Source organism: Diplotaxodon limnothrissa, linkage group LG11 (genome assembly GCF_057381915.1).
Source record: "Diplotaxodon limnothrissa isolate DT_005_m linkage group LG11, D_limnothrissa_male_GT1.1, whole genome shotgun sequence".
Lineage (NCBI taxonomy): Eukaryota > Metazoa > Chordata > Actinopteri > Cichliformes > Cichlidae > Diplotaxodon > Diplotaxodon limnothrissa.
In genome coordinates, this window is record NC_140606.1 from 30,777,978 (window position 1) to 30,805,230 (window position 27,253).

The window sequence follows — 27,253 nt, forward strand, 5'->3', positions numbered from 1 at the left end:
TTGGGCTTATCCAGGAAAAATCTGCTAAACCTGGGTTATCAACTCAATAAGGAGGTTCACTTCTTAGCAACGTACATCGCCATGTTGACTTATCACATACACCTAACCTGTATTTGAGATAATAATCCAACAGGTACGAAATCTAACCAATCAGTTCTGTGGAAAATGGCGTTCCCATTCTTGGAAGATTTGAGGTTTTTCTTGATCACGTCAAGAAATGCAAATTCATAGAAGCACTTTTCTTATATTCCGGTTATTCTTTTAAAGAAACAATATATAATCCTAAAAGGGGAACCCATTTGTACTTTGCATATAGGCTAAGCCTTTTTTTATTTATGGTAAACTATTAGATTGTCCTGTGTGTTAAGTATAAAGCTGATACTGATAAGTTTTCCAACTTGCAGGGTCAGCATTCTTGTTAGTTTTCTTTCATAGCTTCAATAAAAGTGCTTTTTCAGTCATTTTCAAAAAAGTACTTAAAGCTCAAACACATCCATACAGCACTGATATACTATAGTGCTTTTTGTTACTACACATACTCACAGCTGTGCTGCTTTTCAGTTTGTATCATGTCTTTAATTTTAGAAAAATATAAAAAGCTTCCTTTTTAATATCAATCTGTTGCCACAAGACCTGTCCATGTTTCTGATTGGTCAGATGCTACCAACGCCATCCCACAGCTACTAAGCTGAAAGCCACCTCTGCCTGATTACCTTATCTGGGTTCACTTATGGCATAGATATTGTGGGTATGGTGAACCTGCTTCATAACTCAGGCCTCAGGCAGTCAGTGAATAGTAAACAGAGTGGGCTGACTGCCTGTGTTCAGCAGCTTTGAAAATAAAGTTATACAAAGACTTTTTGGAATGGTTTACATTTCAAGGCAACTGCTGTTATTACAGAAATCTTACAATACTGAAAAGATGAAATGATTGATGTACATCTTTCCTTGGAGCAATGTAGAACGTGCAACTCTACACTCACTGTATATACACTAGAAACAAGATGTTGGTAAAAATGCTAATTTATTTGGCAACTTTTATAAAAGTGCTTCAATCCCTTACTGTAAATAAGCATGGAAAACTGCTTACGTCTTCAGGGAAGCTGTCAGGAACATGAGGAACAATGACAGCTTAAATACTATCAGAACACTTGGGCAGGATTATGATGCTGAAATGTTAGCAAAGAAAAAAAAAAAAATCACCTGAGAACATTCTTTTGGTGCTCACACACATGTTTAAAGTAAAACTTATCAAAAATGTTTTGAATTCTTGTGATATGAAAGGAACAGTAACTACAATAAGTCCAACAAATGATCAGTAACATTAAGCCTATTAGAGATTGCCAAATAATGCTTTTATGCTGGATTTCATGCTATAAAACATTATATAAAACACTGAATTTGTCTCAGTCACATTTTATCGTAAAAAAAGAAACTCTTCAATGTGACAAATGCATGGTATGATTGCTTCCTTTCTCAACAATTATCCCAATCTTTTCTCTCCTTCCCTTTAAACCAGAATGCCCAGCAGTACATGTAAGGCTACTTGTGACCTGGGCTAACACATGCCTTCACCATCTGTCAAATGCTAAATAAATAAATGATAGTTTAAATGTGCAAAATGCAAAAATGTGAACAAAATAAAGATTCAACATTCTGAATAAAAGATATGAAAGAACAATAATATGTTTATACCATGCAATAGTGTGTAGTGTAGTAAAATACAACGAGAGGGGAAGAAAAGGGGGAGACAGCTGCTGCTGGTGATAGTGGTCTGTTGATGGTTGCTGACATAGCCTGAAGGCAAGTGCTGGTACCTCACTCAGGCTCTACTGCTGCAACTTGCGGATCATGTCAGTAGAGATGGGTGGGTGGAAGTTGATTGTGTGGTGGCGGAGACCCTGAGATGTTTTGTAGCTCTTCCCACAACGACACTTAAAGGGTTTGCGCACCCTTATCTGAGTTCGGTGGCCGTTCTTGGCATGATACTTAATTCCGTTTACATTCTGTAATGGAACAAGGAAATGAAAGAGCCACCACTTTAGACACGCACCATCCAAAGACACAACAAAATAACCTTGAAGCTATTGTAATTTAACCAGTCAGAGGACCAGGATTCTCTCTCTGCGAATGGAAGATGTGTAGAGTTAGTTCACATCTGCATTGACTCTCAAGGACTCTGGGTTAGTTGATGTATTTTAAAATATTAAAATTAATATTATAGAGTTGTCCTTGTTAGTGGAAAGACTTATTTAGTGCAGATATACATATTCCTTTTTTTCAAAAGGTGATTAGTTTATTTATAGTAGTCTGTGACTTATGGAGGAAACTGGTTGTGTTCTCCCCTGCATAGATTACAAAACCAAAGCAATGCAAAGTGTTTTTACTTGGAAATAATCACATGTTAAGCCAAAACTCTTCACTGACACATTTCTGGTGCATATAAAGCAGATGATTATGCTTATGATCATTTAATAGGAGACGCTCAGAACAGAAAGGGGAGAGCTGGAGGAGGAGAGCTATTGATTTTTAAATTCTGGTGTGCACTGCTTGGAGAAAAGAATATTGACACATAAAACTATACGCATGTGCGTCTGATTAGCCAGTCCAAAAGTATGAGCATAAAAGTATAGTTATATTAGGTTCCAATTGTCAGAAGGTCAGATTTCAGAACATCGCTGCAGAAATTAGCTGGCTTGGCTCTAAACCTTTGTTTCCTTTTATCCAAAGGTCTGAAGGCTGAGGAACAGATTGTTTCCCAGAACTGTGGCCTCCATCACAGTCCTTCCTGCCCCGCAAAAATCACAAATTCTGAAAATTATACGCACCTACAGATATAGTTATATACCCATCTTCATTCTTAGAGACCGGTATTTTAAAATCATGGTCATACCAAAATGAAAAAGGCAAGGGATATTATGATTGATCTAAAATATAGTGTATATAGTGTAGGGTTAGGGTAGGGTAGTCTATAGTGTAGCATTAAAGGAATTCACAGACTTGGGTATATCTATGATATTTACCAGTCAACATCTGAATGTAGGACAAGATGTTTTCTTGTTTCAAATCTATCTTGTTTTACTGCTAAACAGATGCCTAAGGCTGCCTGCTACCTCAGACTAAGTCATCGCCTATAACCCTGTCATTCACGTCAGCAATGCAATTTTCTCAGGCTGCACATAATTTATTCCAACCACATACACCAGATGTGGATGGAAAATGCTATAAAAACTCCACATCTCTGAAGTGGACTAGATGTATGCATTTCTGTTGTTGTAATGCTCAACTAAGAACCAATTTTCCATTGTCAACAGCAGGGAATCGGCTGGATTTATTTTGAAAGTAAATAAAATCACATCTCTCACACTTAATACAATGCAAATATGTCCGGTTTTCATTTGGTCTCTCTGGTCATGATAAAGATATTTCACACCGTTTTATTATGTTTACAACAGGCATCCTAATAAGATTTAAGAGACCACGAATGAAACTTACCTTATATCTCTTTTTACATCCTGGAACTGGGCATGCAAAAGGCTTTTCATCTCCTCCGTTCATGTACATGGAACTGAGGATGGACTCTGAGCTGATGGCGCTTTCTGTGGTCCATGACTCATCACTGTCAGACTCCTCAAACTCTACATCCTCTTCGTCACACTCACTTCCTGTTAGAGGGTGAAAGATTTAAAGTCAAATAGCAAACGCCTGAGGGCATCTTCACCAGGATTATATTACACAAACCTGCTTCCAAGAAGCTTTGTTTTATGCATATTTTCTATGACGATGAAACCCTGGCCTCTGAGCTTTCAGCCTGACCAACGTGGACCCTTCACAGCATGTGTTCAAGGATAGCATTCCCACAATCTTGACTTCATTTGTTGCAAGTTTTTGGAAAGACTGAAATATGCAAATTGTGGGAAAGAATTTAGGCATTTCATTGAGGTCTTAGGTCAACACGCTGCTATTGTTTTATTAATTCATTAAAGATGCCATTCCAGAAAAATGCATACTTCACAAAAAGAAGACAGAAGTACGTGGGAAAACGCTGCAAAAAAAATAAAAGGGAGGTCCTGTTATTTATAAAGCTAAATAAAGAAACCTAATTAGCTGGACTTTAAGGGCTGTCCCTGATTTTTTGCAGCCTTACAGCGAGCTTCTTTATGGATGTCAAGTCAGGCCCAGCAAGCTCCAGAACTTTCTCACTGTTCCCCCCCCCCAAAAAAAATAAATAAAAAAATAAAAAATCCATCATGATCTATTATGATGTTTGTCCTTTTAATTTTTAATGGTATTTAAAAAACATGTAATAATTCAATCATATAATTAATCTAAAGAATAGATTATGCATTTATGAGGGCATGGAAAGAAAAGATGAACACAGACACCATGTGGTCACTTTTCATGTCAACACCAGACACATGAAAGATTTTTTTATATAGTGACAGCCGAGGCAATAAAACACTGCAGCTATAGTGCCTGAACAGGCAAATACAAACTAAACAGACTCAAAGTGGCTGCTTGCTTGTAATTAAGCTCAATGAGGAAGACTGCTGCAGAGGCCACACTGGAGACTGGAATTACCAGCACCAACTCAGCCCGAGTCAGGGAACATTTCTCCCAGGGAATTGATCAAAGTCAGCAAAACTCTCTGATCGTGGGACTTCCCGATCCTGAAAGGACTTCTTTTAGTAGAATAGTTCTTTCAGCAGGATGTAGCAAAAAGACAAAGCCCACAGACTGTGTGAGGTTTGTTCTTGGTAGTGTTGCATGTGGATAACTTAATTCAACAAAAACAAAAACTGTCAATCACAGAAAAATATTTTTTGTTATTCAACCTGTGTTTTTTAGCTGATTTACTTACAGGATAATTCATTTAGATGATACTAAAAACAGAAACTTTGGCTTTAACATGGATATTAAACAGAGAGATACATATAATAAATATTAGGTGTTAACAGTAAACTATTAGATTTCCTTATAATAAAGACTCAGCACAAGGATCAACACCAGGAATGACAAACTTTAGTAACCAATCATTTAACTGTAGCTTCAGTTAGAAAAATACATGAATGTTAAGCATCTGGAAATACACATCCTATCCTGGAAACCTAATTAGATGAACTAGTGTGTTGATTATGGTTACCTGTAGGTGTGCTGCTACGGAAAGAAGAAGAAGGGGTGATGGGTGGGGTGACTGGAGGGGTGAGGTTTCCACTGGTGTGGCGAGGTGGTGTGGAAACATTGCTACGTGACAGATTGCCTGTAAGAGACAGAGACAACTTGGGCTGCACCTTCTTCTTCAGGGCCTCGTGTTCTCGCCTTGCAGCATCTGTCATGAACCTGGCGTTGTGAGGTATAAAACTTGTAAGGGTTTGCAAACTTTTTGGATGGAAAAAAAAAAGAGCATCATCTCATTCAGACTACAATCTAGTGTACTGTAGGTTTGGTACTGCTTAAGAAAAAAAAAATCAGTGGCTGCATTTCCCTTTGGGCTTTATGATTGACAGTAAAGTCGTCAGCAAATGTGCACCATAAAACCAAAATGTTAATATAGACACTGTTAAAGCAAATGTGGAATTAACAAATTAGGTGATAGCCACATCAAGATGTGTTTGTGTGAGCAGGGAGACAGAGGCAGACCTTCTTGTACAATGGTTTGCTGCATAAGGCTCTTAAAACAACTGCACAAGCAGCATATCAAAGACAACCAGGATGAACGCAGTGCAATAAAACACCCAACTGCCAAATACTGTAGCAATTCATTTAAGCAATCCACCAGATGACGTTTTTTAGATTGTTGGTAGAACCTCAAAGGAGTACAGCACAAACTTTTCTAGTTAAATCTTTTCAGGCAAACCACTAATAATATTCATCTTATGATTTTGTCAGATTTTAGTAAATTAAAGTCACTTTACTGAAAAGTGAGTTACTGCATTACTAAGTTAACCTTCAGTGGGGTTATTTCAAAAGGAAACTTGTTTCTTTACCTGTTGATATAGCTAAGAGCAATATATGTTGGCTGCTGCTGCTCCTGCTTCTCCAGGAGACATGGGTCTGTATCTGGGAAGACAAGATAGACATAAAGGCAGAAATTTAGCCACAAAATATACCAGTGAACAATGGCACAATTCTTCAATTTTACATTAAAGTTTGTCATATTTTCATGCCAAAGTTATTTTATTTTTTGTTATCCATTTATTACCCTAAGACAACTGTTGAACTGAATTTAATTACTTATACAATTTGGTCCTTAATTACTTTTCAGGGTCCCTACACTCCAAACAGTTTCATATAACAAAAAAAAGAAAAAAGAAAAAAAAGAATGAAAATAAAATATGTATAACTAATAGATAATATATCTGGTTATATAATAACTATTATATGAAATTACATAAAGCAAGTTGCCATATAATAACTTCAGAAGTATTACAGCAAACAAACTACATTCAAATATTCATACCTATACCCAATGCATAAACTAAATACAATAGAAAACGTTTTAAGCTATACAGTCAAAAACTAAAGACATCTTTAAGCTGTTTTAAATGTAATCCATTACATCATTTTACAGAACAGCTGCTGTATGATCATGGTGACAAAAACATAGGTAGGTATTCCAGAGAGAAGACCGCATCAGAGCACTACATTATCTCTCGTCAGAATACAAGAAGAACGAATCACCAATTACATGCGAGGCTAGCCTCATCAAGCTTCATATGAGCTTTTGTGATTCATACGACCAACCCGGTACAGCTCTAAAGTAATAAACATTTCACATTTTAAAACAAAAATGAATTTGTGTCAATGCACCATAAGGCAGAATGGTGTTTTTGACCTAAATAAGGATAGCCAGTTCTCCCTCCAATGCAGTCTTGGTGTCACAGGGAGGATGAAGCACACAAAAGTATGCATTATCCACCTAGAACTAGCCTCTCAACCAAAAACAAACAAACAAACCCAAAACAAAACAAAAAACCCCAACAACCTCAAAACTATCTCAATTATTTTCAGTGATATGCCAGGCTGTGTTGGATGCACTGTTGTGTTCCATGTTTGTGGCAAAGTACTTTTTCTACCCAGACAGGCAGGCACAGAGGAAAGGTGCGGCTATGTGGGAACTTATGCTGACTTTAGTGATTTTTAAAGGGGTGTTTTTAGAAGCCAGCTTTATTGTGCATGTTGACACAGTGGAAATATAATCAGGAAGAGTTTTGGCAACAAAAATGAAAAGGAAAAAATAGAGCAGCTAGTAAATATGGAGGGCTTTAGATTTAGAGAAGTATCCTTTTCAAAACTTTGGCACCAGATAACGTTAACATGACAAACGGCTCTGTAAGTCATCTGTAATCTACTCTGTGTCATACTAACACATATATGAATAAATTAAGGGTCTTACAAAAGGTTAGTCAGTGTGCACCTTGGCAGTGCGCTTTGATCAAGAGTTCCAGGTATTCATTTGTGTGGAAGAATTCGATAGGATGTGTTGTCAAGAAAAGGATGTGGGCTCAGCTCTGAAAATATTTTGTAGAACTACTCAAAAGCAAGGTATTGTGCAATGCACATCATTATTGTTTTAAAGATGATGTAATGATTATCAAGAAAACTGATGCTGGAGAAGATCCATAAGCTGATGTTAGCTTCTAAACCAGCTTCTCGTGTCCTTTGAAAGACGTCTACAAAGTTCATGTCATATCTGCTTAACGCTAGAAAAAAACAAAACAATGTCTAGACTGTCAATTCAGTTTTATCTATACAGCACCAAATCACAACAACAATCAAGGTGCTCTATATTGTAAGGTAAAGATCCTACAATATTAGAAAGAAACCCGAACAATCGCACAACCCCAGGAGTAAGCACTTGGAAACAGCGGGAAGGAAAAACCTCAGACAGAACCAAATTTAGACATGAAAACCCAGAGCAAAAAGAGACAAGACAAGAATGGGAGAAAGAACCAGAGTTTAATAGTTACTGGTAATTAAATGCAGTGATGTATAAATACACAGGGAGTTAAAACAGTGAAGGAAAAAAACAAACCACTCATACATGTATCACTGGAAGCCCCCAAGCAGCCCGAATCCATTGGATCATAGCCAAGGGATGGCTTAGGGTCACCTGATCCACCACCCAACTATATGCTTTATCAAAAAGCAAAGTTTTAAGCCTAATCTGAAAATTAATGAGGCTGTTTATCTCCCAAATCACAACTGGGATATGGCTACATAGTAAAGGGGCCTAATAATAAATTACAACAGTGTAGCCTAGAAGTGTTACATTCATGAATAAATGAAGCATCAGTAATATTGCACAAATGAATGGAGGCTGTCCTACATTTTTGTTTAATGTAATCATTAAATATTTCTCACAGTACTGGAGGTCAAAGCAATCCCATTTAAAGTAAATATCTGGTTACACACCAAATTTCGAAGATTTGTAGGACCAGGTACACAAACTTAAGCTTTTTCTGAATTTAAAAGCAGGAAATTAGAGCTAATCCAGGCCTTTATGTCATTAAAGCTATAGTTTAACTAAATTTGTATCATCTGGCTTCATAGATAATTAAAGCTAGGTATCACCTGCATAGCGATGAAAATATATGCAGTGTTTTCTAATAGTATTGTCTAAGGAAAGCATGGACAATGTAAAAAGTATTGGTCCCAGCAAAGAACCCTGTGGAACTCCATGACTAACCTGTGTGAGGACTCCCTATTACCCTGCACAAATTAAAATCTGTCAGATATAATTTAAACCACTGCATTGTTGTTTTTTTAAATAACAATTTTGTGTTCTAATCTCTGTAGTAAGATTTTGTGGTCAACAGGATCAAACACTGCACCTCAAATATAACCAGACAATAACAGAGATGAACCCACTGTCAGAGGCAGTAAGAAGATCATTTGTAACATTCACTATTTCCATTTCTGTGCTATGACGCACTCTAAATCCTGACTTAAAATCTTCAAAAAGAAAAAAAACAAAACATTTCTTTGCAAGTAATCATTTGACTACTTCTTCAAAAATTTTAGAAATAAAAAGAGAAGGTAAGAAATTGGCCTATATAGCTAAGACAGCTGAATCAAAAAAAGGGCTTTTAAGTAAAGGTTTATTTATTCATCATATTTAAAACTGGAGCATTAATTAATGGTATACGTTTTTGAGTAGAATTGAGGGGTCTAAAGGCATTTCGATGGTTTAGAGGAACACATTATTGAAGTTAACTCAGAAAACTCAGAAAAACAAAAAATTGAAGACAAAGACTAAATAAATGTTAGCAGTTTTGAAAGTGGCTATACTTAATGGCACATCTGTGGGGCGGCTGTGAATATTTTTTCTCTAATGGTTAAAATTTTGTTCTGTTCTACAACACTGTTTTATATAAAATATAGAACAAGACTGCTCAGGAGCCTTCTGTTTTAAATTTCCATTGCAGTTTTTAAAAAAGCTGCTCTGCAGACGCCACATTGCTTACACATGACCACACTTGACACATACTGTGTTTTCCCATGCTGTGCTCCAGACATTCATCTTGCTCAGTGGTGCTAAATGTACAACAATAGCCAATCTCCACACCCTGAGGTGAAGCAGGGCTGACTTCAAACACTCTTCCCACTGCTGTCCATGTGGGCAAAGAGAAGATGCCCCATAAAACAACAGTTTCTACCACTTACCAACTAAACCTCCATGTCCAACTCTGTGAAAGACTGCTACCCCCATGTGGTTAAAACTATTACTCATTTTGCCTATGTGCTTATTTGTACACTTACACTTAAACACTTACACCTAAGGCCATTTCCAACACTGAATTTTAAATTATGGTTTTGTAAGGCACAAATACTAAAGTGCTGCTTTAACAAGCTATGTGTATTGAGTAACAAAAAAAATAATGCTAATCATACTGATAATTGCCAATTTCTATTTGATATAATAAAAAAAATACTAAGGCATTGATATGAAACACATGGTAAAGATGCAATTAAAGTTCTTGGTTAAAGGAGTAAGCAACACCTTTTTCATGCTGTAATAAAAATCTTGAGTCATGCTCATTTATTGCTTCCACTGCCTTGGGATTTTACTCCTGTTTGCATCTTTCTTTGTTTAGTGATTTCCCCGAGTTCGAATACAATTCTCCTGGACAGAAAGACCTAGAGGGTCAAAGAAGAACTTGTTAGGTTTAGGGGCTCTCTTTCCCTTTTAGGTGACTATTTATTTTGTCTTCTAAATATACCTGCTATTTATAAAACTGCAAGGCTGGAGTTGAATACCACACATCACCACTTTTCAGTAGTGGATGCTGGTACCACATGTTTGCAGACTGGTCATATTCTAACTTTTGTTCAAACACACTGATTAGAAGTTCCACCTAATACATCAGACTTTTGATGTATAAGAGAAATATAGGTTAAGCTAAATGTAGAAAAAAATCCAAATGAGAGAGATTTAAATTATGCAGACACAATTGCTCATAAAGACATGGACACCTCACACAACGCTCTAAATTTTTTATCAGTGAAACCCAAACCACATTTAAGCAATATAAAAAAATATAATCAACAAGGCATCAGTCAGTCAGTCTTAATTTAAAGTCACCATAGGCGTCAGAAGGCAAAGAGCTTTGTACAGTTAGTTTGTACAGCCAAATATCTAGTAAATTGTGGCAGAGTGTTATGATAGATAGAGCAGGTCAAATCTCAGCACCTAAGGCAGAAGGTTTCTTTCAAGGCCTCAGTCGTAAGCAAGTGTTTCATTAACAGTGGATTTATCCCCAGTGAGAAGGATAGCACACCTCTCTTTACTCTCCAGCCAAAGTCATGGAAACATAGAGTAGGAAAGACACATTCATTACGACACTATTCCCATGCCAAAAGCACAGGACTGTGCATATACTACTGTAGGGACTTTTCTGAGCTGTGGGTAATGGCATGTGTCTGTGAGAGAGTGCACAAGAAATCCCTACTAAAATCCCTAATGAGTTTCAAGCAAAGGAATGGCGGTCTGCTCATGCAGCAGTGGATCGGTCTGTCCCTGCACGCTGTAAATCACACACACCTCAGGTAGGACCAGAGAGGAGGCCAGCAGGGGCCAGCTCCCCACAGCCTCCGCTATTCTTTTGGGGCCACCAGCAGTCAAGCACCAGGACGAAGGCGCCTCAAATAGAGATGGGAACCCCTCTAATCAGACTACACAGGTGGTCCACTTTGGTGGCCAGTTATTAAATCAAATCAAATCAAATCACTTTTTATTGTCACATCACATGTGCAGGCACACTGGCACAGCACATGCGAGTGAAATTCTTGTGTGCGAGCCCCACAAGCAACAGAGATGTGCAAACACAACAACACAAACGAGCAAAATACAAGAATGGCCAACCTGAAACTAATAAATATATGTACAATATATAATAGTGTATGCATTTCTGGATGTGTATACTAAATATTTTTTTTATTATTATTTTATTTTATTTTTTTACTATTTAATTTGTAAAAATGTGTATACACACACACACACACACACACACACCTCTCTCATTTCCACCAGTGTCTAGCTCTCCACCCTCATGGCCAAATGCACTGCAGGGTAGAGCAGAGTGGTGAGCATTATGGTGACATGTTTATGGTGGCTCTGAGCAGCAGGGAACATTACCAGGAGTGGTGGCACAGGTAATTCATTACAATGTGACCTCGAAGGAGGAAATGAAACAGAGTCAATCTCCATGTGTACAAGCTGCCTTTGTGGCTTACTGAAAAAACATGGCAGGGTTAAAATAATCCATTATCGATGTGTTTAATTCAGACAGAACCTCATGTGCTTTCACAAAGATGTGTTTTCACAAACACATACCAAAACATACAATAATTATTTCTTATGGCCATTTACTAATTTTGATCCATCTGGAGAATACATTCTTAATGAATTAATTATTTCCCTGGTGTATCAAATAATAAAAAATATGAGTTTCTTAATGTTTTCTGACAAACAGTCCCAATCCCAAAAATACTGAGCTTACAGTAAAACACGGCAAAGCAACAAATCGTTAAAAATAACTAATATTTTTAGTTTTTTTTTAAAAAAAAATGACTTCAGATTGATTTTCTGTTACTCTAATAATAAATAAACCATTCCAGCACGGTGTGCCAGGAATAATTATTTTTAAATTTGAGTCTGAATTTAACTTTGCAGCTGTTTCGTTTATAAACTTGTGTATTCGGAAGGCTAAAGAAGTCCTGTGCATAGCAAAGCAATGTGCGACAAGTAACCAGGAAACAACTTTAGGTCAAACTTGGGTGTTACAGATAAAATCACTAAAATAATAGACTCCAGCAAAAATATCACGTTGACTACGCATGTTGTGTAATGTCAACATAGGCTGTACATTATCTCCTGTGTGAAACCTTTTTATGAAGTATGTTGCAGTCACCGCACAGGAACAGAAGCAGCAGTGTCGGGGGTTGGGGAAATGTAATTAGGCTCACCAGGTGCACAGATCAGGGAACTAGTTGCTGTTTCCCAAATTTATTACTTCCGCGCAGATTATGAGGGTGCAGAGCAAAATCTACCAAACGAGCCTCCAGTGAGGACTGGCAACAAGCAGACTCATTGTTATCGTGTATGGACACTACAGGCCATCTACCCAGCAACACATACGCACACACTAAAAGGTTTAAATAACACGATCGCCATTTTCTTTTGGTCTACAGTGGCCTGGTTGCTCAGTGAGAAAGTAAACATTTCAGCGAATAGGTGGGTACAGTTTTTATACCACACAAGAATATCAAGTTCACAGGAGCTCTTTCAGGCTTAAGCCAGCATGCATTACAGTCAGAATTCAAACTTTCCTCGTCCTGATTAGCATGTGCCGATTTTGCTCACAAAGGCCCAAGAGGACAGCCTGACTCTCATTATTAACTTAAAACTCAAAATATAGTTTAATTCACAATGGGGTTAAAAAAAAATTAAAAAAATAACCCCACTACCTTGAGTTTATACTTCATCTGTGCTGATAATCTATATTTTCATTGCAGCTAACAAAAAAGCAATAAGTTTCAATATTCTCTTGATAAATGACCCTAGCTAGACTCTTCGATCAGGCTAGAATGTGAAAAATATGTAGAGTTGTTAAAATGAACTGACTAACTTCTGGCCTATAATACCCATCTAAAAAGACAGCAACCAACAGCAAAGGAGCGCCATCTTTTGTTCACACACCCAACCAGCAGGCTGGCTAGCAGTGGACAAGAATGTGTTCTTGTTTTCCAGGCGCCTAATTATAATGGAGAATGTTCTTTAAGCAGCAGGCCACCAGATGAGGAGGAAGACATGCCAAATCAAGCACTCGCTCTGTAATTATGCTTCACAGGCACTTGGCACAACGCGCAAGATTTCTCACTTCTCAGAGTGAGCACAGGCCAGCAGACAAAGGAGGGGGGCAGCAAAGTTTTTCCACTTTGAGCCAACTAATTGCTTCATTATTCCCCAATAAGTCATTTGGAAGACTTTTTTTTCTAAGGCTAACACCTTGGACACATGCACAGCACATAGTCAGAGAGCGGAGGATATTAAAGCCAGTCAGGCAACAAACAAGAACAACAGAGACAGCTGAGCCCTGTCAGCTTCAATAGCAAGAGTGTGAAATATTACATTAGGGAACAGATGTAGTTCCCCACAGTTTGACGATCACACGTTCAAATCGTGAGGATTGGAATTCACTTTCTTGACTAGCCTTTGTTAAAAAGACATAAATGCCTTAGCACTTATCAAAAAAAATGCAGTATTCATAACATTTTAATATAAAAACGTGACAAGCAAGGATTAGATCGAAATGAAAAACCACAGGGCACTCTTCATAGGGTGGAATTTCTATGCTTTGTCCTCCTTTTTGATTTTAATGGGGACCATAGTTTACAAAATGAGTGTCATATTGTATTAGATAAGATGTGAAACTAGTGACTGAGATCAAAAACTAATTAGGAAAATGTTTACTTAGGGCAGGGGTCCCCAATCTCAGTCCACGAGGGCAGGGGTCCCCAATCTCAGTCCACGAGGGCCGGTGTCCCTGCAGGTTTTAGATCTCACCCTGGGTCAACACACCTGAATCACATGATTAGCTCATTGCCAGGCCTCTGGAGAACTTCAAGACATGTTGAGAAGGTAATTTATCCATTTAAATCAGCTGTGATGGATCAAGGACACATCTAAAACCTGCAGGGACACCGGCCCTCGTGGACTGAGATTGGGGACCCCTGACTTAGGGTATACGCATGGAGGCCATAGGCATGGAGGCCATAGGCATGGAGGCCATGAACTACTGCATTTGGTTCACTTTTTGGATCCAGTAGCTACAGAATTTACAGTTGAGGTCAGAAATCTGGATACGCTCATCAAGACTGATGCTTAATAACTTCTCGTTAGTGATTGTGATTGACAACTGGCAGTTTCTCTTTAACAATGTAAAAATGATTAGTTTGACACCACTCACTGTGTAGCTGACGCTGAAATGTTTGTGTGGGTTGCCATGACAACACCAAAGTGAATCTGAGATCGTTATTGTTTTCTATTTGTTTTCTTTATTTGCTTCTCATGCTTGTGTACATTTGCAGTAGGAAAGGTAATCTATGAATCCAGTGATATATCCTGCTTATAAGAAATGTTTCTGTTAAAATATTATTGTGAAGTAGTCACTTCCTGTGAGTTGCGGGAACCAGAAGTTGTGCGCGGGAGAGACAAGACAGAACGGTAACACGGCGGACTTTTCGGAATATACAACTTTTCTACTGCTGGTTTTACAAGGCGTACACGGTAAAAAATCATTATGCTGTTATTTGTTTAACACTTGTGCACCTTGTGAAAGGAAATAAGTGGCTGAGATGAATATCATATGTGCTATCGATATTATTTTACTTGTTTCTAGTTTTCACGGTGCTCCATGATTGTGAGAGGAATAAAAGAATTGTGGACATCAGTACGAAGCGTGGATTCTTTCGACCAGAGTAGAAACAGTGAAAACGTGTCCCAATCCATCTGGAGGCTTCGGTGTGCAAAGCTCTTCTCATCCTGCAGCAAGCTACAGGTCTCGGTTTGCAAACGCGCTTCCCCTCCTGCAGCAAGCTACAGGCTTCGGTGTGCAAAGCTCTTCTCATCCTGCAGCAAGCTACAGGTCTCGGTTGCTTCTCATCCTGCAGCGAGCTACAGGCTTCAGTGGACACGTTGCTTTGCATTTTGTGACAACCAATCGGGAGCTGCAGATTCAGCGGACACTCCAAGAAGCGGTTTCAGGCTAAAGCGTGAGTCCTCAGGCTATATTGCGCAGTTATTATGCCTCATGAGTTGATGGATAGAACATGAGCTACAAATTTGCTGTAATGGACAAGGGATTAATAGTGTTCAAATTTCGGATTGTGTAAAACAAACAAACAAACAAAAAAAGAAAAAAAAAAAGGACAATCTGTTGAAGTTCTGGAAATTATTGTTGTTTTCTTACCTGTTGCTTGCAAGCTTCATGAAGGCTGAAACTGAAAATTTATTTGCTGTCATACGTAAGAATCTAAGCTAAGGTTCCTTTGTGTTAATTTTAATAATTCTCCGCCTATTACATCCATTCTTGTAATTACCTTAGTTATCTTGTCCTCTTCATAAGATACCCCCTTTAAAGTCTGAAAATGTCTAAAGATGGTCATAGTCACCCTGATGTTATGTCAGAAGTACAAGATGCAGGGGATTTGGAAGAGGAAAAAAGTGTAGTGTCTGAGAAATCTGAGACAAAAGCAAGAAAATCCTCTCGTGAAAGGCGATTAACGCCAAAAATGCAGGAACTGAAAGATCAAGAGTTAACTCAAAAGGAGAAGAGGTTCAAAGCAACATACGAGAAATGGAAAAGCAACGTAAGAGACATTCGCACAAAGTTAAAGCAAGTATGCTCTGAGAGTGACATGTATGATATGATGGATGAGGCTGAGAAGCTTGAGTCTGAATTAAAGGAACAGTATGACAGAATTCGACTCCAAACCTCACCAAGTCAAGAATTTCGAAGAAAGATCGATGCATGCTCAGCCGTGACGGCCGACTTGCTGCAGCTGATGAGAGTACGTCTGACTGAAGATGAAGGTGAGTTTGACACGGTGGCGGAAAGATCAAGGTTACGCATGCTACTTGATAATGAATATGCTAGGTCCATATATGGATCCACAGCCTCCAGAGTTACTGCACCCAGCTGTCACAATTCTAACCATCTCTCAGAGTCACCTAGCATTCCAGCTATGAGAGCGGAAGTGGCTGCTCAGCTGGCTGCAAAGAAAGCCGAAATTGATATGGAAGCTGCCATCGAAGCTCAACGTCAGCAGTTGAGAAAACTTGAAAATCAGAGGGACATTGATGTAATTCAGGCAAAGCTAAATGTCTACACTGAAGAAGAGGGAAGGGATGGGACACGCAGTCCTCCATTCAGCAAAGTGAGTGATGCACACCCCTTCGCTCACCACATCCCAGATCAAGAACGGCAGGTTGTGCAAAACGAGACATCATTGGTCCAATCGCTACAAGAGTCATTAGCTCTTACTCGCTTGCCAACTCCAGAACCTTCTGTATTCTCGGGCGATCCTCTGAAGTTTACAGAATGGAGCATAAGCTTCAAAGCCCTCATAGAGAGACGATGCTCTGACCCTGCAGACAGGCTATTCTACCTGCAAAAGTACATAGCAGGTGAGGCAAAATCCTCTCTTGAAGGCAGCTTCTACAGAAAAGATGAAGAAGCCTATCAACAAGCATGGGATAGGTTAAATGCTAGATATGGCCATTCCTTTGTAGTGCAGCGGGCTTTCAGAGATAAGCTAAATGGGTGGCCGAAGATTGGTGGAAAGGAATATCTCAAGTTAAGAGATTTCAGTGATTTCCTCCAAACATGTAGTAATGCCATGCCTCACGTAAAGGGCTTACAGGTTCTTAACGACTGTGAGGAGAATCAGAAAATACTAGTCAAGCTTCCTGATTGGGTGACATCTAGATGGAACCGTTATGTCACAGAGCAGCTAGATCGGGGCAACGACTATCCAAGCTTTCATGAGTTTGCTTCCTTTATCTCTAAGGAGTCACGCATCGCATGCAATCCAGTGTCATCCTTACATGCCTTAAGGCACTCTGCAGAGGCACCAGCAAGAGAGATGAAGCGTTCAAAAGCAAACACGTTTGCCACAAATGTGAAACCCCCGATTCCATCAAGCTCCACCGCCAAATCTGACCCTGGTGAAATCAAGTTGGGAGATGCAGGGAAACCAAAGAAATGGACCACACCAACACAAAATTCCAATAATGGCCAGTGTATTTGCTGTAGTGAGAACCATTCCATACATAAATGCAAGAGGCTTATGGACATGTCTGTAGAGGATAAGAAAAAATGCATACTTGAAAATAAGTTGTGTTTTGCATGTCTAAGAAAGGGTCACAATTCTAAAGACTGTAGGAACAGGGCCATGTGTGGCATATGCAGAAAGAGTCACCCAACGCCATTGCATGAAGATCGTTCTACAGCAGCATCAACACAAGGCGCAGTTGAAGAAAGTACGTTGTCATTATCATGTTGTGTGAGTGGAGGTGAAGGTGGGAGTACATCAATGATAGTCCCAGTGTGGATCTCAACACTTAGTGCTCCGGACACTGAAACCCTAGTGTATGCACTATTGGACACTCAAAGCAGTCACACATTTGTTGATCAGGAGGTGTGCGAAAAGCTACAAGCAACAATGGAACCAGTGAAACTTAAACTTTCCACCATGATGGGGAGAGACTCAGTCGTGAAGTGTCAAAGAGTATGCAAGCTCAAAGTTAGAGGATTTTCCTCTAATGTTTCCATCAGTTTGCCTCCAGCCTACACAAGGGACTTCATTCCCCTTGACCGCACACATATTCCCACTTGCCAGACAGCCAACAAATGGAAACACCTTGTAAGCATGGCCCAGGAGATACCCCCGTTGATGGACTGTGGTGTTGGATTGTTGATTGGATACGACTGCTCCAGAGCGTTAATTCCAAGAAGGGTCGTCACTGGGGGTGACTATGAGCCTTATGCTATTGAGACGGATCTTGGTTGGAGCATTGTGGGAAGCGCACCACAGCGTGTGCAGGCTAAAGATGTGACTGGTTTTTGTCATCGAGTGTCTGTCAGAGAGGTGCCACCCATAACACCATTTGCTGTCATCAAGGCCCTGGAGTCTGATTTTGCAGACACAAAACCTGGTGACAGAAGCATATCTCAAGAAGATATTTGCTTCCTGCAGATCTTGAAAGACAGAATCCAACAAAATAAGGATGGTCACCTGGAGATGCCTCTCCCTTTCAAAGCACGTCCGCATCTCCCAGACAACAAAGGGCTGGCGTTAGTACGGCTGAAGCATCTAAAGAGGAAGCTGGACAGAGATCCCAAATTCAAAATAGACTACGTGAGATTTATGGAAGGTGTCTTCAAGGATGGAGATGCAGAGAAAGTGGAAAACCAAGCAGAGCTGGGGAAAGTCTGGTATATCCCACACCAAGGAGTTTACCACCCCAGAAAACCAGGAAAAATCAGAGTGGTTTTCGACTGCTCTGCAAGGTATGAAGGCACCTCCTTAAACGACCATCTGCTAACAGGACCTGACCTCACAAATAGCCTAACAGCCGTGCTGTGCCGCTTCCGTAAACATCCCATCGCAGTCATGTGTGATGTGGAGAAAATGTTCCACAGGTTTCATGTGAGCGAGGATGATAGAGACTACCTGCGGTTTCTCTGGTGGGAAAATGGAGACACAAACTCTGAACCCAGAGAGTACCGCATGAAGGTTCACCTGTTTGGAGCATCATCATCCCCTGGCTGCGCCAATTATGGCATGAAGCACCTTGCCAGCCAATGTGAGAAAGAGTACCCCTCCGCAGCTAACTTCATCCAGAAACATTTCTATGTCGACGATGGTCTCATAAGTGTAGAGTCGGTGGGTAAGGCAATTGAACTGGTCAAAGAAGCCCAAGCCGTGTGTGCCAAAGGAAAGCTGCACCTTCACAAATTTCTCTCCAACAGCTGAGAGGTCCTTGACTCTGTCGATGTTGCAGAGCGTGCTACGGAGGTAAAGAATGTTGATCTTAATCACGAGGATTTACCAGTTCAAAGAGTGCTAGGTATAAGGTGGAATGTTGAAAATGATAGCTTCTCCTTCAAGGTGTCACTTGAGGAGAAACCAGCAACGCGCCGAGGGATTCTCTCAATTGTGGCCTCCTTGTATGACCCTTTGGGGTTTCTAGCCCCAGTCATTCTTGAAGGGAAAAGAGTGCTGCAGGAGATGTGTCAGAGAGGCACAGGGTGGGATGAGCCACTACCCAAAGGCTTGAAGTTAAGGTGGGAGACTTGGATGAAGGATCTGGAGAACCTGGAAAGAATTGAAATTCAAAGATGCTTCATACCTGACAGCCTTGGCGAGATTCAAAGAGTCGAGCTTCATCATTTCTCTGATGCAAGCAGTCAAGGGTATGGCCAGTGCTCTTACATCAGAGTGGTAAGCAGAGAAAGGGTATGCTGCTCCTTGGTCATGGGCAAGGCGAGGGTTGCACCAACCAAAATAGTTACCATACCGAGACTTGAGTTAACTGCAGCAGTAACCTCGGCATCTGTGAGCAGCATGTTAAGAGAGGAGCTAGAACTCAAGGTTGATGACGAATATTTTTGGACAGACTCAAAGGTCGTGCTTGGTTACATCAATAATGAAGCAAGAAGGTTCCATGTGTTCGTGGCAAATGGCGTGCAGAGAATTCGAGAAACCACCGATGCACGGAAATGGTACTATGTTGACACAGGAGAAAACCCTGCTGATCATGCCTCGAGAGGCCTCAAAGTAGCTGACCTCATCAAGTCAAATTGGTTCTCTGGTCCCAGCTTTCTATGGGAAAGAGAGATAGCCACAAAACAGGCTACTTCAGATTTGCTGGTGGGAGACCCAGAGGTGAGGACTACTCAGGTGTTGAAGGTTGATGTAGCAAGGCAGTTTGACATCCAGAAGCATCTGCTGCGGTTCTCAAGATGGACTACAGCTGTCAACGTCATTGCTCGTATCCAGCGGCTGGCAAAGAGGATCAGGACCGCTGAGCCTTTAAGCGTGGAAGAGAGAAAGCAAGCTGCACAGACTCTCGTCAAGCTTGCACAACAAGATGCCTTTCAAGAGGAGTTAAACACACTCAGCCAGAAACTAGGAAGGCTGCCTTGCAACCACCAACTCTTTCAGCTTGACCCATTTCTCCAAGATGGCATAATGAGAGTAGGAGGAAGACTGAGGAAGGCATCTGTGCCTCTTGAGTTAAGACACCCAGTGATCCTTCCTAAAGATGGTGCTGTTACAAACCTCATCATTGCACACCATCATACCAAGATACAACACCAAGGCAGAGGACAAACCCTCAATGCCCTGAGAGCCAATGGTTACTGGATCACTGGTGGAAGTAAGGCTGTAGCCCAATACATCAGGCAGTGCGTACAGTGCAGGAGAGCCCGCGCGCCACCAGAGGAGCAACGGATGGCAGATCTACCTAGTGACCGTGTTGATCCCACACCACCATTCACTTATTGTGGTATGGACTGCTTTGGTCCTTTTCACACCAAACAAGGTCGCAAAGATCAAAAACGGTACGGCCTCCTCTTCACATGTTTTTGCTCAAGGGCAGTGCATATAGAGATGTTGGAGGATTTGACGACTGACGCATTCATCAATGCCTTGCGCTGCTTCATTGCCCTTCGTGGAGCTGTTAGGCACATTAGGTCCGATCAGGGAACTAACTTTATGGGGGCAAGAAACGAGATGGCAAAGGCTCTGAAAGAACTTGATAAGGAAAGAGTGACTGCATACCTAGCAGAAAATCAGTGCGACTTCCAGATGAATACGCCCCACTCTAGTCATGCTGGAGGCGCATGGGAGCGTCAAATCCGGACAGTGAGAAGCGTACTGAGCACAGTCCTTGCCTGCAGTGTGGGAAGGTTGGATGATGCTTCATTGAGGACATTCCTTTATGAAGCTATGTGCATCGTGAATAACCGCCCACTCACTGTTGATAACATCAATGACCCCAAAAGCTTGGAGCCACTCACACCGAACCACTTGATCACCATGAAATCCTCAGTCCCACTTCCACCTCCAGGTAAATTCGTCAAGGAGGACCTGTATGCTAAGAAACGGTGGAGAAGGGTACAGTATTTGACTGAGCAATTTTGGCACAGATGGAGAAAGGAATACCTGGCCAATATTGCTCTGAGACAGCGATGGCATACACCAAGACGTAATGTGGAGGTGGGTGACATTGTGATTCTCAAAGAGGAAGATGTTCCTCGCAATGAATGGAAACTTGCTAGGGTTGTGGAAGCACATGAGGATGATGATGGACTTGTACGGAAGGTGACAATCCAGACTGGTGATCGGAAGTTAGGAAAGGGAGGCGAACGCCTCGTCCAACCCTCAATCATTCAGAGACCCATTCAGAAATTAGTGGTCCTGGTGAAAAACAGCTAAATGGGAAAAATGTCATTCATTGATTAGATTTCCCTTCTAAAATAGAAGTTGTCATTATGCTGTACTTCATGCACATGTTATGGAGATGTAAAATCTACTGTTCATATTGTTGAATTCATTTGTTGAGAAAAGAATATTGTTTATGTCAATGCAAGAATGTTTAAAACAACAACATGGTGCTTGGGAATTACCATTGATATAATGAGAAATGCAAGTGTATTTACGTTCTCAATTGTAATAATCAAAGGTAATTGGTGGGAGTGTAGCTGACGCTGAAATGTTTGTGTGGGTTGCCATGACAACACCAAAGTGAATCTGAGATCGTTATTGTTTTCTATTTGTTTTCTTTATTTGCTTCTCATGCTTGTGTACATTTGCAGTAGGAAAGGTAATCTATGAATCCAGTGATATATCCTGCTTATAAGAAATGTTTCTGTTAAAATATTATTGTGAAGTAGTCACTTCCTGTGAGTTGCGGGAACCAGAAGTTGTGCGCGGGAGAGACAAGACAGAACGGTAACACGGCGGACTTTTCGGAATATACAACTTTTCTACTGCTGGTTTTACAAGGCGTACACGGTAAAAAATCATTATGCTGTTATTTGTTTAACACTTGTGCACCTTGTGAAAGGAAATAAGTGGCTGAGATGAATATCATATGTGCTATCGATATTATTTTACTTGTTTCTAGTTTTCACGGTGCTCCATGATTGTGAGAGGAATAAAAGAATTGTGGACATCAGTACGAAGCGTGGATTCTTTCGACCAGAGTAGAAACACACTGATTAAGCAATAATCTGAGCAATGGGAAAGTCCATTGAACTCAGCGTTGTAGGGTTACACAAGTCGGGAAGGTCTCTTGGAGCCATTTCTAAACAACTGCCCATCATAATTTCAAACAACTTCATACAGAGTTGCAAAGTTACAGACATTCTGTACTTCAGTAGAAGTACAAACACTACTGTTAAAAAATACTCCAGTAAAAGTTGAAGTACTGATTCAATTTCTTTACTCAGGTAAAAGTCAAAAAGTAGAGACTCAAAATAAGAAAGCAAAAAAATAATTCTTTGGAGGATGTTTCTGGTTTTGTGCAAAGATAACCGAATTTTTTTAATTGTAATTATGCTCAGCTTGAACCTGAAGAAAAAGAAGGGACGTAAAAAAAAATAAATCTGATTTCTGTTGCCTACATTGTAGAGGGTAACACAATAATTTCTATTGAAAGCTCCAGTAGATTTTCTTAGTGTACATGCTGTGATCAGCTGACCTGCTGCCCACTATGGATTTACACAACTGAATTTAACAAGAAGTCAGCAGATGTTTCACAGCTGACACTACACTGTTTATGCTGTCTTTATATTAGTCAGTATAAAGTCGATATAAGGGTAGAATTCAGCGAATGAATCTAAGCATCATCAGCTTAACTTCAAATTCATCTCTGCTTCACTTGATGTTGATGGTCTAGCTCAGTTTGTTTAGCAGCAAATTTCACAATATGAAAAAAAACATAATGTCAGATGTACAGACCCAATATCTGATTTAAAAACATTAGGACTTTTCCAGTTTATCAAATCCCACTGAGCAGTCCTTACCTTTAAATCTAACCTCTCTTCTTCCTCTCATGTCCTGTCTTTCTTATCTTTCTCCATCTCTGAGTGAAGTTAGCTCTCTTCCTTTTCTCTCCCTGTGAAATACAGAAGCTGGACCTTTAGCTAGCAACACACTGTGAGACAAACTGCACAAAAACAGTTTGTGTGTTTGCTGATGTTTGCTGAGCTGATAGAAATGACCTGACAGTTAAAAAAAAAGTAACTCCCTTTATGCTCGCTCCCCTTCTGTAGCACTAGCTAGATGCCGAAGTACCTCAACTTATGGACACCTGCAGTAATTCGATGTTGTGGCAAAAAACAAACAAAGAAACCACTGTCCCATGTTTAACCTTTGACTATGGCACATGTCATCTCTTTTTATGTCACATCCTCTGATGATTAATAAATGCAGGCTCGCAGTGACAAAACAATAACTCCCCCCAAATGTGTTAAAGCAAAAGTAACAAGCCTGTTATGAAAATGTAAGAAGAAAGTGCAGATATTTGTTTAAAAATTGTGGGGAGTAAAAGTAAAATGTTTTCAGAAAAAAACTACTCAAGCAAAGTAGAGATACCTGAAAATTGTACTTAAGTACACTAACAAAGTACTTTACTTGAGGTATGTTTTCATGATGTGTTTATAGGAGTAAAGGGTGAGGCTTTCAAACCTAAGAAAACTGTCAAGCATGCATCATGTTTTGGGGCTGTTTCGCTGCCAGGTATGTTGCACAAAGTCAATGGAATAATGAAGCAAGAAGAGTACCTTCAAGTTTTTCACCTTCACCTCCACCACACATCAACAGCTAGACGGGTGAAACTTGGACAAAACTGGGTTTTCCAACATGACAGTGATCCCAAACACACATCAAAACATGGTTTTGAAATGGAAAAAGGAGGCTAACATTAAACTTCTGGAAAGTCCCAACCTCAACCCAACTGAATATTTGGAGACTGTACTTAGCTGGGTCCCAATCAATGTAACTGAACTCTATAAATTCTGCCAGGAAGAGTGGCCAAATATTCAACCAGAATTATGCCAAAAGCTTGTTGATGGCAACTAAAAGCATCTGGTTGAGGTGTAACTTGCTAAGTGAAATTTAACCAAATATTAGTCAAGTGTATGGATATATTTGAACCTGTGTGGATTTGAGAAAATCCAACATAAATTCAAACTTGTGCACCCAATTCTTATTTTGTAAAATTATTAGATATGCAGACTGCACAAGCGTTCCACCCTGAAAAAGAACAGATTAAAGAAATCACTCAGAACTCATGTTCATGATGAGTGTATGTAAACTTTAGACCATAGCTGCATATTCAGTCTATAGTTGTTTCCCTTTTATTCTAAAAGAGGGATTTTTTTTCACTTCATTTGCATATAGAGGTTCATTTAAATTGGTTTACAATCTTTACCTACTTAAATTCAAATGCATTACACTGCACTAACTTAAGATAACTAATGAAGTATCCCTCTGCAGAAAAAAATGTAATCAGTTAATTTCAATTCATTAACAAAAGCAACTTATATTAAGATTAACTATGTGCCAGCCGAACTCATTTAGATAAACTCCCCGAGAGGCTATAAAACAGCAATCAGAAAAAAAAAATGATGAACAGGCTAATAAAATAAATATTTCCACAGCCCCATCTATAATTGCTTCCCAATCTCCACCCACAGGCAGTGGCTATTATTGTCTTTCCCAGCATGAACTAGAGGAGGCGCCATTAAATGATAATCTTTTGGGGTGGGAGGCAGCATCTGTGTTGCTAGCCTGCAGTAGACAAACACCCATGTGGAATAGCATAGGTTTAGATTTGGACATTGTAGAATAACACCGGTTTTCTAACTTTTTCTTGCACTTGTCGTATTAAGCCAAATTATGGAAATTTACCAAGCAATACAGTTCTCAGTTTCCAGCCAATTTCCCCAAATTTTAGATTTGGGGCATTGTATATCTACAAAACAAAGAATACAACTTGTAAAAACAAACAAACAAACAAGCAAACAAAAAACCCCACACACATTAAATAATAGATAACTCCAAGGTGCTTTGAACTAAGACAGATAATAAAAACGCTGGTAGTTTGGATAATATCTGAATTGTTGAACAATATTGGTTAGATAATATATTTCCACGAGTGTGTGTGTGTGTGTTTTTCATACTATTGTTCTCTTTTGAAGGGCCAATACCCAGACGTAGTATTTTTTTTCCTATGTCAGCTGGCGAAATGATATGCAATGTATATTTTTATATAGCCCAGTTAACTACGTTGTCAGGCGGACTGAAACAAGCTGCTGACTCTAAGTTGACTCACGACGTTTCCAGCTACGCGCGCGGGCCTGGCGCTGCATTAACTAATTGCACGCGCGACCCGGGCGCATATAGTAACTTCAAGTTTGTGTTTCTTCGATGTTGCAGCAGTAAAATAACACAGTGACACAGCTTTGAAAGAGAAAAGAAGAGGGGTAACATCAACTGCCGCCACACCTAGCAACAGGGTTGTCAGGACGCAGGAAGTAACTTGCTAGGTTGCTAATTAGCCACGTATGCTAAGCTGCAAACCGGGGCCATGGCCATTGCAGGCTGCGGCTCGGTACTTATCAGTTCTTACCGATGTGGTTATCCTCGATGTGGACGATGAGCTCGGACAGCGAGTCGAAGTGAAGTCCGCAGCCCCCGAACCTGCAAGCGTTGGAAAAGAAGGAAGCAGCGGCGATGCCTGTCATGGTCGCTGCAGCATTAGAAATGAGGGCAAGCGGCGGGGAAACAGCGGGGCGGACAGCGGTGGAAACAGCTGGAGCTCGCACTGGCAGCAGGCTGACTTCTCTCAGCTGCGTCAAACCAGCTGGAGACACTTAATGACACCGGAAGTGAGGCTGTTTGACTTTCATTAAAAAAGCCAAACAATTTTTCTAAATTGCCTCTAGTTATACAGTTCGTATCTGAAGTGAGTCCTTATGGCACGCCTGCAGTGAAGGGATGGCAATATATTAGATGAAAATTAAACTTTTGGCAAACTAGGATATATTGTTAGAGTTTAGGGTCGTACAGGATATTAAATGAGAATTGAAATAGACCTCATCTTGAAGTTTATAAACATTTTCGTATTCCTTTTAAAAGACGTAATCATTTTTTTAAAATATAATTTTGATTATTTTAAATAAAAATACATAATGTTGTTGCCATTGTTATGCCAAGAGCCTAAATATACATTTCGAAACGTCATCTTTTGGTCTGTCTAGCTACATTAATCACTTATTTAAAAAATTAAAAGTTTGTTTATAATTACGTGAACTGTTGGTCAAATTTGAATTATCAAGTAAAACAGCAGATGAGTAAACGTTAAATGACAATTATCTAATAACAAAAGTGCGATTTTACACACACACACACACACACACACACACACACACACACACACACACACACACACACACACACACACACACACACAAACAAACAAACAAACTGCATTCCTAGAAACTGTGTAGTACGGTAGTTGGCTATATAGTTCTTGTAATGCTTTATAGGAAGTTGCTTTTTGAACAGTTTGCCTAATTTAACGCATGGAGTTTGCACACTTGGCTTGACTAATTAATAGACATCGTCACTGCAAATATTTTTCCTTATATTGACTTATTTGTATACCTTTTCTTTCAGTTTTCAAATTACCTTTAATTAAGTGCCAGGTAGGATGTGCGTCACTTCAACAAACTAAGTGTCTGCCTTCACCGGAATCGTATTCTAGAACTGACTGATGCTTGTTACATTTGCAATTATGTGCATATATTTTGTAGTAAATGTGGGTAATTAATAAGTCGTGCTGTGAATTCCACTTTGGAGCAACAAGTAGCTTAAGAGCATCTAATGGCCACAGAGCGGCAGTATTGGCCAGTGAATAAAGGTAAGTCATGTTCAGTGGATTAAAGGTCTCCCAGGACTATCTCTAACTCAGCCAACAGTATAGTCCTACAAGAGGTTTCATCCTTCCTAAGGATTTTATTTTTATATGTTTTTTTTCCTACTATCAACAGCACTTCACATGCCTTGTTCTGCAAAGTGATTTTATTTTCTGAGGTAGTCTGAGGTAGAGACAGGCTGGAATTAAGTGCATGCTGCCATTTTTCATCGTTCATTAATGCATAAAATCAATTTG

The 27,253-nt window shown here is 39.8% G+C and overlaps 1 protein-coding gene across 2 annotated transcripts; it reads right to left on the reverse strand.

The window, feature by feature from the left end:
* Positions 1-1,703: 1,703 nt before the first annotated feature.
* On the reverse strand, positions 1,704-25,838 carry jazf1b (JAZF zinc finger 1b). Of its 2 annotated transcripts, none has more exons than XM_085365784.1 (5): positions 25,709-25,838; positions 5,988-6,060; positions 5,144-5,361; positions 3,496-3,665; positions 1,704-2,006 (listed from the first exon to the last, which is right to left on the reverse strand). In XM_085365784.1, the coding sequence occupies exons 1-5, from the start codon at positions 25,821-25,823 to the stop codon at positions 1,830-1,832; spliced, it is 753 nt and encodes a 250-aa protein (XP_085221910.1). In that variant the 5' UTR covers positions 25,824-25,838; the 3' UTR covers positions 1,704-1,829. The 2 variants fall into 2 exon arrangements, with proteins under 2 accessions (XP_085221910.1, XP_085221909.1); XM_085365783.1 differs by having other exon boundaries at positions 5,144-5,340; positions 25,709-25,823.
* Positions 25,839-27,253: the final 1,415 nt, after the last annotated feature.

Bases quoted from the DNA above. Each gene is read 5' to 3' on its own strand.
- jazf1b (XM_085365784.1), bottom strand. From the start codon at position 25,823: ATGACAGGCATCGCCGCTGCTTCCTTCTTTTCCAACGCTTGCAGGTTC. The intron at 5,362-5,987 runs GTAAAGAAACAA...AACCCTTACAAG, and splicing joins GCTCTTAGCTATATCAACAG to TTTTATACCTCACAACGCCA. The intron at 3,666-5,143 runs GTAACCATAATC...ACCCTCTAACAG, and splicing joins CCGTAGCAGCACACCTACAG to GAAGTGAGTGTGACGAAGAG.